This window comes from Scatophagus argus, chromosome 4 (assembly GCF_020382885.2).
Source record: "Scatophagus argus isolate fScaArg1 chromosome 4, fScaArg1.pri, whole genome shotgun sequence".
NCBI lineage: Eukaryota > Metazoa > Chordata > Actinopteri > Scatophagidae > Scatophagus > Scatophagus argus.
The window spans coordinates 23,983,630-23,996,887 of NC_058496.1; the positions used below are offsets into that span (position 1 = coordinate 23,983,630).

Sequence of the window (13,258 nt, forward strand, 5' to 3'; positions counted from 1 at the left end):
GGAACATTTTTATTGTTTTCTGATAAATGGGTAGTGGACAAATCCATAAATCTGCCAGATTCATTCAGTGCTGCAGGGCTAAGTAATTAAATAAGTCATGTGCCAGTTGGCACAGGCTCATGACAGACTCCCCTACTTCGATAGATCCAGCCAGGCAAACAACCGGGCGACTTATAATTTCCTTTGCTGCTGGTTAATTGGCTTTCTGTGGCGTCTGCCATCGGCATTTGCATTACACAGCAACCAAGGACCAAGGAAGACTTTGTGTTCCATGAAAACATGGAATCATCAACAAAAAGACAAGATTTTGCCATCTGTCAAGCAGGGGAATTGCTTGAATGGTGACAAGGAAATTATTTTAAAAATGTGTTAATATGAACAAAAACTCAGATTCCACCATATTTACTGGGTAAATCAAGTTCTGAAAACAAAACACACACCAACATACACACACACAGTAATACACACATCTGTTGCTGCTTTTGGGAATTTTTAATCGTCAGGAATTGTAGGTTAATTAAGACTATTATTACTTGCCATTTTTCAATTAAAACCAATTCACCCTTAAGCTCCCTTCACATGATAAGAAACTTGCTCTTCACTCATTGTGGAGTAGATCACAGAACATAGTGCAGACAGTTGCAGAGGCCAAGCGCAACACAGGTATGTGTCTTCTTCATTTCTTACATTCTTCTGCCACAACAAATCAGTATTTATGCACAACAGCATGATTGGATTTATTGTTGCTAAGCTGATGTTCTCTGATCACCAAATATTTATATAGCTGTGCTTGTGATGCGATATGATTATAGCCATGGGGCGGCCAGTGCGGAGCGTTTTTATCACTTATCATGTGTAGGAGCCTTTCCACCCTCAAAACCCAAACGTCCTGACATAGCAAGCATCATCACTCAGGTAAAATAATACTGGGGTGACTCACCAGTCTGTTGTCAAACAGTGTGCTCTCATTGGCTAATGTCAAAAAAATGGTTGGCTGAAGAGAGAAAGAAAGAAGACTCTGTTACATTCATGCACATACCAAAACAGGGTAAGAAATCATAAATAATTGCTATTGATAAGGACTACTTTCAACAGATCACATATCGAGTATACTGTGGTCATTTTGTGCATATTTTCTCTACGACTTATTAGCTAGAGACACTAGACAGCCTGACAAGAAATTAGGGGAAAGAGATGAGACACACGATGACATACATATGTAGTAATTATGTGGTCAGCATCTTAAACATCTAAACTGTCAGGAAGCCCTGATACAGCAAGATTTCTGAAAATCACCATTAAGTGGCCATCTGAAAAACAGCATATGAAATATGATATTAACTCAAACACTGAGCATTTGTTACCTGTTACAGAGCAGCTTGGCTGCGAAAGTGGAGAGTAAATGCCTTGCTCATTGGCGCACCAGCAGTAACTTTTTTTTTTTTTCTCTTGAAATTAGGTTGGAAAAATTAAATACTAAAAAACAAATGTTTTTGGTGAGTGGGGTTGTGTGGAAATGTATAAGCTCTGTGTTTTTACAGTCCCTGCTGCTGCCTGGAACTTGTTTAAGAAAAACACGAGCCTGTGATTGATAATGAGAACACCATATGATCGGTCCGCTGTGACTCTTCAGCACTACAAAGCCATATTATTGTACCTCCACTGAGCAACAGTTGCTTCCATCTCAGCAAAGTATGTTAGACACAACCAATCCAACAAGGTAAAACAAATCTTTTGGCACAAAGCAGTGAAAAAGCAGAAACCTGCTGAGCTGTGGGCACCGGAACAGACTGACGACACGGGGGAAAATAATGACGCTAATAAAAAATCTAAATTTATTACGGCGGGACAGGTGCCTTAGCTGCGAGTAATGGTAGTTGTCTGCATTTAATGTGGACCTGAATGTGGGCAGCACAACCAGGCTAATTAAAGTTTTAAATACAGAAAGAGCCGACAGAGCAGAAATAAGTGCTTCCCTTTGCAAGTCAGATGATGAACCAACACTGAACAAAGAAACATACAGGAGTCAGACCTCATGGTGTTCCTCCACACGGCCATGTAGTCTGCACATGCAGAGAAAGAACTGGATTTAAAAAAAAATCAAGTCAAGCTCTCTGAACCAAGCGTATAAAACGTAATTTTTCTTGGAATTCAGAGGCAAGGAGACAAGACAATCCACAAATATTTACTTTCTGTTTGCACAGAGGAATAGTGGAGTGCAAACAGAAGTCATTTCACAGACTCTTGATTCAGCTCTGTTGTGATCAGCCTCCACAACTCTTGAGTTTTACAAATGAATCTCTGAGAAAACTGCAGCAAAAGGTGCTAGTGTCTTCTAGAAGTTAGTCCTGATTTTTTGTACACCTTAAAAAAAAAATCCTAAACCTGCTTTCTCTGAGTAGAAATAAAAAAGTCAGAACTCAAAAGTAAAGTTTCAAATCTCCTCTCTCTTTTCCAGCTGAGTAAAAAATAACTGAAAATGACCCTGCAGCGCCCACCTCCATGTGCTGCTGTCAGGGTGGGCATTTGCTCAACTTTAATCTCCTCAAGTTGAGCACTGGCAAGGATTTATGGGTAAAAGCCTACAGCTGCATGCTGTTGCATAACTCAGCCCTATTAGCCAACCTGTTTCTCTGTGACACAGAAACAGAAAATCGATGGGAAAGGCCACTTTGATGCAGCCATGCTAGATGCTGTATTTATTCTCCTTTTGGTAGAGGTAGCATGTAATTGGTGGGTTTGATTTAGTGTAGGTGTGTGCATGCTTTTATGTATTTGTTTGTGTCTAATCACGCTTCTGCAGAAAAAGAGACGTTGAAGATATTTTTACTGAATAATAGAGTCAAACATTTGATGCCAAGATAAAAAAAGGAAATTATCTCTTCTAAGGAAATGACTTGTCTGATGCCATGATAACGTATAGAGGAAATCCTCTTAAACCATATTAGCGAAAAGAGGGCTTTAACCGATTAAATCCTGGAGGTTGAGAGCCGTTTGCATTATCTGGCCAGAGGATCAAGAGATCAACTCATATTTCTCAAATTCTGAACACAGCCTTCTTTCAATTTTAAAGGCAGCCATTATACATCACTGTAGCAGACCACATTGGTAAGAATAAATCCCAAAAGCAAAAGGCACATAATGACCGATATAATTTACAAGCTGCTTAGAGAATACCAGCAGAACTGGTCCATTTTGGTCTTGATCAGATTGCCTCCCACTGCGGCAGTGGACATTCTGTCTCGGCGTGACCAGTGTAATCTCAGACCTTTTTGGCCCTCTGCTGTGGCAGCATACTACATACTGTTCCCTAATATCACTTATCTCTATTAGTTATTAATGCAGGCTTGGGCAGAGTTCTGTAAATCATTTATGGGGTAGTGCAGAAACTAATTGAAAAGAAAGAACAGATTGCTGTAAAGGTCATCGGTTCAGTGTGCTTTTTAGGAATTATTAGCGGGAAGCAGTGATGGCTGTTGCAAGAAAAGTCACAGGGTTATTTTGTTGCAGCTACTGCCAGGACAAACCCAAAAGCCTGCATGTGAAGTAATACCGTTTGAGTGCTAAATCCATTAAGACAGTTTTTTAGTGCCAATTACAATGTTTTCATTCAGAACATCACATCAAACTGCATGCAGTAATTAGCAAAGTTAATGTACTTCCACCTTGTGACTGTCATGATAAAAGACACATTATTTGCTGCTGTGATAACTTTGCAGATTTGCAAAGTTTTGACTGTGAGTCCTATAAACCATTTCAGCTTTTTGGCGTCTGATAAGCCTTTTAATATAATTTATTACTCTGCTGGACATCCTAGGTCATATTTCATTGTCTCATAGATACCCCCCTACATTGTATTAACAGAGGGCTGTTTCTAGTATGAATTCCCGCTCACAAACCCCACTGGCTGACATAAAATGCATCTCTAGTGGTGCCTGCATGAAAAAGTTGGCACAGGATTAAAGTTAGAATTCTGAAGGTTTTCATTAATAAATGCCATTAAGTCATGTCACAATGAAAGCGTCTTTGCGTTTACAGTATTTTGCACTGGGTGTCTGCAGCGAAAAATAATAAAATATTAAGTGACCACTGCAGACCAGACATTTCCTCCTGCTGCAGCTTCATATTGACTGGGTTTCACATTTAACTGTCGAGAAACACACTGACTTTTATCACGAAGTAATCACAGGAAATACAATGTGGTGATGAGTGAGATGAGCACTTACTGCTATCATTCATCAAAAATGTTCTTACAAAACAAGACAATGGTGATCTGTCAGATGAGAGGCCAAACACCTCCAACTTCTCAGTGAATTAACCAAATGGAGCTCAGCATTAAGCTACATTCTTTTATACACAGAAAAGTGTTAGTTAGTACTAGTTACTAGTTAGTAATCTGTGTTTCTTCAGCATACTAATCCTGTAGTGTAATTATGACTTTTGAATTGCTTTTGTACAGCTTTTGCCGACAACTCCATCAAGGAGGCCCTGTAGTGCCTTCTACATATTGAGGTTTAGTCAAAATTCTGTTAACACAATGGTTATATAAGCCATCTTAAATTTCAACATACTGTAACTCAGTCCAATTTTAACAGGAGCCTAGAGGTCTCCAACCAAAGCCCCATTGTGTTTTGACTGAATTCACCAACGCTAGCATGAGAAACTTTATTTAGCCTTTTTTCATTGTTTCCCCTCACTAATGCTTGCTTAACTAAGACCCTGGTGTAAGAAATGTGAGATTTTCATGAAATCAGTTTGTTCTGATTTAACATAATCAGGCCACAACTGTGTGTATTTTTAAACCTGAGCTGAACTGTGATAAGCTGCTTCAATAGCTTTATGACACCTAGAAAATCTGCCGTTATAAGACAGGTGAAGAAAGTTTAAAAGCCGTGCAGTTCAGTACAGATTTAAACAAGACCAAAAAGAAACAGCCTGCGACAGATTAGGTCAAGAGCACACGCTGGAAAAAAAAACCCCACCATCTTAAAATTCCCAAATATAATTTTTGTCAACATACTGAACCTGTTGGGATTGATATTTTTTTCTTTGCTTTTGTGCATGAAAGCTTGAGATGTCTAATAACTCTCACTCTGGCTGTACAATGTGCTGACCACAAGCCTTGAGAGGTCATATGATGTTACAAAACCAGCAAGTTTATGTAATTTCTGGACACCCTTGCCCTAGTTTCTGAAGACTTTTGGAGCATGTGACTCGGTCCGTCACTCACCATGAACTAGGTCATGAGTGAATCAGGTCACACTACTGCTGAGCGATCATGTATTTATAGCCAGTTGTGTTTTGATATCGGTCAGGGATTGACAACTGTTTGTTTAAATTGCCATGTAGGCTGGTTCTCCAAGTGCTTAATCCGATTATTGTAGAGGGCTAAAATGGCAGTAAAATAAGCATGCAAGTGTAAACTGCGCTAAATGAAATATTGAGAGACACAATTTAATCAAAATGCAACAAGAAAATTCATTATGTCTCACTATTCCATTGTGCAAAACCTCTTAGTTTACAATCTATAATTAATAAAGGTTTCCCTTTAACAGTCGGAACTTGAAATAACCTGCAGCAGTCTGAAGATCAGCTCTTTCAGAGGAAACAATCACAGCAGAAAGTATTTACCTTGTGCTATAAAATGAAAACAAAGCTGACTACACAATATTTAAATTAGAAAATAATCTTGAGGGCTTTAATGCAGAGATAGCACACATATTGTAGGGCTGAGAGGAAATTAAAATGGAATTATTCCTCTGCGGAGAGACTGTAGGAAGCAGATCTGTCAGTGGAAAGGGAGAAGGGGTCACTTAGTGGAGTTACTGCCCAGTTGAGATGCTCTGGAAAAAACAAGGACAACCAGCCCTGTGTTAAGAAAAACAACTGGAATCACTTCCTCCATGCACTGGTCGAGCTGCAGTATACATCCATGTCTATGAATAAGTTGGAGGGGTTGCTGTAGGTACTGAGAAGATTACAATGATAATGCAGGTGGGAGAGGTTGTACACATTAGGCGCATATCTAGCACTTTGTCACTTCATCACTCTATCAATGTCCTTAAAAGCACTGCCAACCAGAATCATTGTGTCAACCAGAAGATAAATAATCAAGAGCTGTCTGAATGACAAGTAAATCTCATCCTTCTTTCAAATTTGAACGTCAGTGAATGAAAAATCTTGCAATTTTGCAGGTCACGTAGATTGACTTCTGCCCAAACCTCAGCAGGTACAATCAATTTTTGAGAAATGTTTCTCACTCTGCCCTTTACTGACATAAACAGTGAGCAAATTCGCACACTTTTGCCAAATTAGTCCCTGTGGAGACAAAGTATCCCAACAACACTAAGTGTCTTTATAATAATACAGTATATATTCCATGTGTCCCTTTCTAATGGACACTGCCTGAACGAGAGGAGACGTCTTTTGTTACTGACCCAGGACACTGGTGTGAAAAATGCTTTTTCCCATGAAATATTTTCCAGACTCTTTGCAGACTTGAAGTCTGTGGTTTTGTTACGATTTGACCTGGCCCACTGGTTTGTACTTAGTACCTAACAGCCATGAAGCCATTGGAGTTGAACAAAGGCAGTTCTGTATCCACTTTGCATGTCTTCATCTATCATGGAAATGTTAAGTTCTGAATATTATATAACAGCTTGAAATGGCAAACCTGCATGTAATCCTTTTTCCCAAAGAAACTCACGAGCACTTGTTTTTTGCTTTGTACCCAGCTGACGGCTTACGTGTGTGGTGATCACTATTCTGGTGTTTTTTATTTAGATCACAAACTCCAGAAATGAAGTATTTCCCTCTTGTGACCCACTAACACACAAACTGGTGATGATATTCCAGGCATCTGGTTGTCTGCTGTAAGCATGTGGGAAAGACACAAATATATGTTTCTAAGCATTTTATCTAAGCAGACAGTCAAAAAATAGCTTACTGTAACATTAGTGAGGATAAGGAAAATCTAAACAATCTATATTTATATTTTGTTTATTTAATTGTTTACTTTTATTGGGCTATTTCTTTCTCTGTCTTTACTTTTTATTTGTCCGTTTGGTTATTTGTAAGTGGTCTCCATGTTGAGACCTGACATAATTTGTTTTCAGTTTTGCATTATATTATATATATCATATTTGTCTCTTTTGAAGTTCATATTTCAATTCAATTATAGGTGTACTGTTTATGAACCTAACCTAAGGCCTGTAGAATAACATACCCTACATATATATATATGCAAATGCAGACATTAAAGCCATGCAAAGTCAATTTCATGCATACAGATAGGCAAAAGATATCTTCTTTGATCTGTGCCTTCATATAGTCTTTGACTGCTGTAGCTGTCCAGCCAATTTCTTGCAAGATGGAGAAATTTATTCATGTTTATTTTAAGTAACATACTTTCAACAACTTTTGGATTCACGTTGTGTAAAATCTGAGTGAAAATCAGTTTAAATCAATCCAGTTCTCTTGAAAATGCAAGTAATTTTGTTAAACCAGCAAAACCTGAAAAGGGTGAGCCTTATGTATTGCTACCTTGAGGTCACACTGACTCTTCAGTTTTAGAATAATCTTTTACATACAACTGTGCTGAAAGCCAGACTTGTCATTTATGCTTTTGTATATATGAAGTATAGTGTAAGTATGCTGTAACAATTTAAATCCATGAGACAGCTTTAATGTCTTAGAAAGACTAAATAATTTCCTACAGCAGCTGGGAATTGACGTCACTTTTAATCAAATGGGATCAGCTCATATTTGGTTACAGTCATTTTACTGGTTTGCTGACAATAAGAAAAATGAAGAATAGCATAAGATCTCATAAGAAGATAATTCAGTGTAGGTACTACATACAAGCCCGTTCAAGATGCATCTATTCAGATTGTTTACTTACACAGAAAAAGCGGCATTAGAGAATCATCTCCTGCCTCCCTGTGTCAGTAGCCCTCCTGGGGTTTCAGCAGACCTGGCCAGAGAATAAACAAGCCTAATGCTGACCTCATGCTTCTCAAATGATCAACACAGGGTGTCTTTCCTCTACTTTGATCCTGGATGAAGTAACTGCAAGTGAACACCTCCGAACCCTCAATGCCCAGCGACCTCACAGGGCTGCTCGCTGAAACACAAGCCACAGGATTACAGACTCATTCAGGTTTGATTAATACTCACTAGACTGACAAAAGGAATTAGGGGAGAGTGTGAGATGAAAGATGTGTTTGGCTGCATTCTCAGACAGCCTGTGATCAGCTTGGAAACATAGAAAGAAGAACGAAGGGGGAATTAACCCATTAATGTACTAGAGTGGCCAGTAATATTACTAAAAGTGGCATTTGTATAAATCACATAAGTAATTAGTCTGGTTAATCTGCTCAAAGCTGACGTAAATATGTATTTACGTCAGCTTTATTTAGAAATGATTTGTATAATTGGGCTAATGAAGGTTTTCTAAATGTACTTATATGACATGATGAGGATAACATTGATAGAGAAAGGGTAAAGACAGATAAAAGATCAAAGTAATGGCCTCCAGTGTTCACTTCTGAATGGAAACAATGTGTGTGTGTGTGTGTGTGTGTGTGTGCGTGTGTGTAAATATGCGTTCTACTATCTTCAAATACGTTCAGCCTGTTCTGTCCCCCCCCCCCCCTCACACTCACACACACACTCTCTTTCTCTCTCTGATTCACACTTCGGTTGAAGTAGAGAGCTATCATACATATCAGGTATCTCTTTGCTAACATTCTTCTGTTTGGTCACATGGCATATATGGCTTTATCTGTTTCAAGAATGGAAAATAAGAACAAAATAGAATCCTTCCCATTTTCATCCATCCTCCTGGTTGTTCAAGTATTGATTTCTGAGTTTATGAGGTGCATTCAAATGCAGTTGTGTATGTCAAACTCAGACATAGAAGGTACCCATTAGCAACACCAAAAGATAGTAGAGGCTTTCTGCTGCATGCCTATTTTGGTACAACCATTTACCTGCCAGTTTTGGCCTTGCAAGATCTACTGACCAAGTGGAAAATCTGCATTTGACGCTTGGCAGGTGTTAATTTCCGACCCTTCTGCTATTACGCAACACACATTATGCTAACTTGTTAGTCTGCAGCATAGCCAATAATTGGTTGGAAACTACTAAAGCTGCTTTCATACCAAACTTGTTTAGTTTGGTTCATTTAGGCTGGCGTGAAAGCTACTCTGGTGGGGCCCAAACAACCAAGCTGAGACCACCTGAAAAGGTGGGTTTTGGTCTGCTTAAATGAACCCTGTTGTGGTTTGTTGGTGGTATGAAAGCATACAGACAACCAAAAGACTGTATGATCGTAGATTACGAGAATGCAGTATATAGTATGCAGTATAGAAAGCTTCATTTTTGTGGATCAATCTCTTGGATATAAACTTTGTAGGCTTGGTCTCATCTACTATTGTTTGCAATTAATTTATTTGTTCTTGAGTGCTTTGTCACATCAGAGAAGATACACACATCAGGTAGTGTAATGTACTGCATGATCTGATGCCAGTCATCTGAATTTGACTTCCCCCCATGTACCCACGTGGAGTTGCTGATGATGCAGGATGCCAACCACTAAAAGTGTCAGTGAGATGTGTGACAGTCCATATAACTTTATGCTTATAGCTCTCAGTTTATTTGTAAGTCAGTGTGACCAATATATGGTTAGCTAAAATAATTAATGTTTTGCTACTTGCCGTGCGTCAAACGAACCCATCAAATGAAGGAAAGTGAGCTGATTAATTTGATGTTGCTCTTTTAATCGCTTTACGGCAATGAACAGATTAAAGCCCACAGGTGTTTTCACTTACGCTGTCTGATTAGACTCTGTGGGTGGATACAGACTGACTTGAGATGTGTGAAAATTATGTGCACTGCAGCATTACACCACATCTGAATACACAGCATTAGCTGCACCTCTCTGATGTTGCAGCAACACAGAGATCCAGTATGCTCGATCACAGTTATCATGTGATGTTCTGAGCCAAGTCCTCAGCACGCAGTGTTTGTCAGGATGCAGTGAGCCACATGCCTCTATGTTGTTTGTGTGTGAACGTCCTGTTCCTTCAGCTTTGAGGACACTGAGACCCACAACAGAGAGAATAAGTCATTTATGTTTTTAAGTGTTTACCCACCCGCTGTTTGGAGGAAGGCCTCAGTCCGGGTTGGCTCTGACACTGCAGGGAGAGAGGGGAGACAAAACTTTTATGGAGAACAACAAGTTGCAACATGCTACTGAAAAAACTAGATGTGATTATGTATAGAGAATAAACCCACATAATTCGGCACGATTTCAAACTACTACCATTACAATTTAAAACTCGAAAACAATTCATATTTTATACATTTACAACATTTCACTGCATAAAAATATAAGTGAGGGGATGGATTATCTAGACTTTTCTTTGGACTTCTGTTTCTCTGCAGCCAGGCCCTCTTGGAGTTGCCTATCATTATTATTATTATTATTTATTATTGTTGTTTTGTTTTTTTGCAGCCATAAAAATAAACTTTGTCCAGTCCTACACCAAACTTCCTAAACTTTTACAATTTATAACAAATCTGCCGCAATGGCCGTTGCCGCCATGTTTCAACTTTTACCAAAATGTAGCCCCACTTATGCAGAGATTATGAAGACCATGACCATGAGTTTTTCTTCAAAACTGTCACACTAAACTTCTCTCCAACACTTTTTCCTCCACTGACACCAGACTTGCCTCACTGCATCTTAAGACCTTCTTCCACAAACAATCCAGATAGATTTTTCAGTGATCAAAAACTGAACCCACAGCAAATCAAAATGTTTGATTCTAAACAGATACTGCAAATTCTCGCTGAATAAATCTCTTTTTGATGTCATGGTAAGTGAAGTGTGGTAATTTTCAGAATTCAGAATCTCAAAAAATGAATTATTTAAAAATATTTTAAATTCTGTCAACATGTAAACTATTGCTGTAAATGGGAAACTTTAACCATAAATTAGTTGCATATGTAACAGTCAATCTTTGTAAAAATAAATTAAAGACATCTCTATGTTGTATAGATGAAGAACACAAATTAGATCAGAATTTTGTCTTGATAAGGAGATTTTTGACACTAGTTTGAAATGTGCCTTTACATACCACCCTATCGATGGCCTGGTCATAGTGTCACAGTGTGAAGCCATCTGTGGCTCCTCACTCGGCAGGCAGCTTAACAAGATCGAGGCTTGTTCTTGATGTCTAAAGTTCACTCTCTGGGTGATGCAGAATGGACATCTTACACCTCATTATGCTGCATTAATTAGAGACATGCTATGAAGGTTTATAACGTTGGCCCAGACAGTTGTGCTGATGGACCCTCTTGTAACAGCTTTTATTATGATTTACAATTCGTGAACATTGGTGACACTGCAACTTCATACACTGGCTGCATTGTTCATGCATGCTGGTGACCACATGGAGGCCCTCAATCATAATGAGGCCAGGCTCTCATTATGGTGACAAGAGGTCTAAAAAAATGATTTTGAATTCGGGATAGAAAAAATTAAGCAAATAAAATTATAAAGACTATTCTCCCCACTATAACAACAGATACTTGAACTTGATTCCCTGCAGGCTGCCGTCACTCTAAATTGTTTTGTTGCATTAACTTCACCTAAACGCTGCAAATGCAAAATGTAAATGGACGTAAACTGCGAGCAATAAGACTTAAGAATGGAGCCATTAGTGGTATTTAAGGAGGAACAAGCTGAGTGTTTTTCAGAGGAGAATACAGAACAACAAATCCTAATGAGTCTTTCAAAGGCTCAACATGAAGCTCAGAGAAAGAACCTCAGCAGAATGGTAATGAATTCCCACATGGGGAGAATCACACACACACTCTAACTAACACACACTTTGAACAAAGACATTATTTGATATAGACATTCTAAGATTTTTACATGCAGCACACACACACACACACACATACACACATTTTGGCATACACTAAAAGTACACACATGCAAACACCACATGTGTGCGCATAAACACATGTAGCACATCTTCCAGTGCACAAAAGATAGTGTTTGATGTAGATTTTACACACACACACACAGAGAGAGAAAAACACACTCACGCATTCGTACTTTGATGATATCATTTAAAGATTTTTCTCACACACAGCACACACACATAACCACGAACACACACACACACACAGACATGTTCAATCCCAACAAAGATTACTTGATCCAGAAAAAAGACACCAGGAAGCAGCAGGAAACCTCCTGGAGGAAGCAGGCTTTTATTTTACGAGCTACTCTATCTGGAGATTTTTGGAGGTATGATGGAGCATAGGTGTGAGAGTGGGGTGAGTGTGTGTGTGTGTGTGTGTGTGTGTGTGTGTGTGTGTGTGTGTGTGTGTGAGAGAGAGAGAGAGAGAGAGAGAGAGAGAGAGAGAGAGAGAGAGAGAGAGAGAGAGTTGAGCAGGTGGTCATATGCTGCCAACATTTCTGCTGTACACAAATGCAGCAGGTTTCAGTCGATGGGTCGATGGCTGGCTGGAGGTGGTTTATTTATCCCAGCGGTGACTGGTCAAAACCGGGGAAAAAAATCTATTTTCCTTTGACACACAGATCCATAGCATCTTTTCTACTGGCTGTCTGGAACTCAGTGGATTTTCTTGTAGGTGGTTTCATGTTCCCAGAGTTTTTAAGGATATCCTTTCTATCTAGTTGTACTAAATAGAAAAAAAAATCAACAGCTTATTTTAACAAGGATATTCAAATGAGTATTTTGTAAGCATTCAGCAACTATAGCCCCTATGAGGCTTGGGAGAGTTGAGGTGTTGTTTTATTCAAAGCTTCTATTATCTTTTAAGTGTTAATCTACAAATAATTAACTTGAATTGATTGCCTAAATACATGCTGTTAGAGGCTACACTATTATGCTTAATCGTTCCGTCACTGAAGGAAATGTGATGGAATTAATGAGTAACCATGCCATTTGTTTGATGCATCACCCTCTGTTTGCATGTGAGCAAGTTAAACTAAACCCATTAAATAATGGCTCAAAAAAATCTGTGAAATATATTGTGACACATAAAATACTGACTTGCCCAGAGGGGTTTGTAGTGTATGTTATGGACAAAAAATACACTAACATCTGGCTTTTATATTCAGTGGGAAGGGCAATAATCTGCATTCATTCCTGGGTCAAAGGACTCAGCCGTAGTCATGAGTATTTATCACCTAGGTCCGACTAATCAGCAGTGATGG

General features: G+C 38.8%; 1 protein-coding gene across 1 annotated transcript in view; it reads right to left on the minus strand.

Moving 5' to 3' along the window:
- The window catches only part of rasgef1ba (RasGEF domain family, member 1Ba), a 110,739-nt gene that overhangs the window by 78,394 nt on the left and 19,087 nt on the right, over positions 1–13,258 (minus strand). The window contains exons 2-3 of the mRNA XM_046385912.1: positions 10,155–10,196; positions 941–994 (exon numbers count right to left, since the gene is read on the minus strand). Coding sequence (XP_046241868.1) covers positions 941–994; positions 10,155–10,196 — 96 coding nt within the window. The remainder of the gene's footprint in view (positions 1–940; positions 995–10,154; positions 10,197–13,258) is intronic.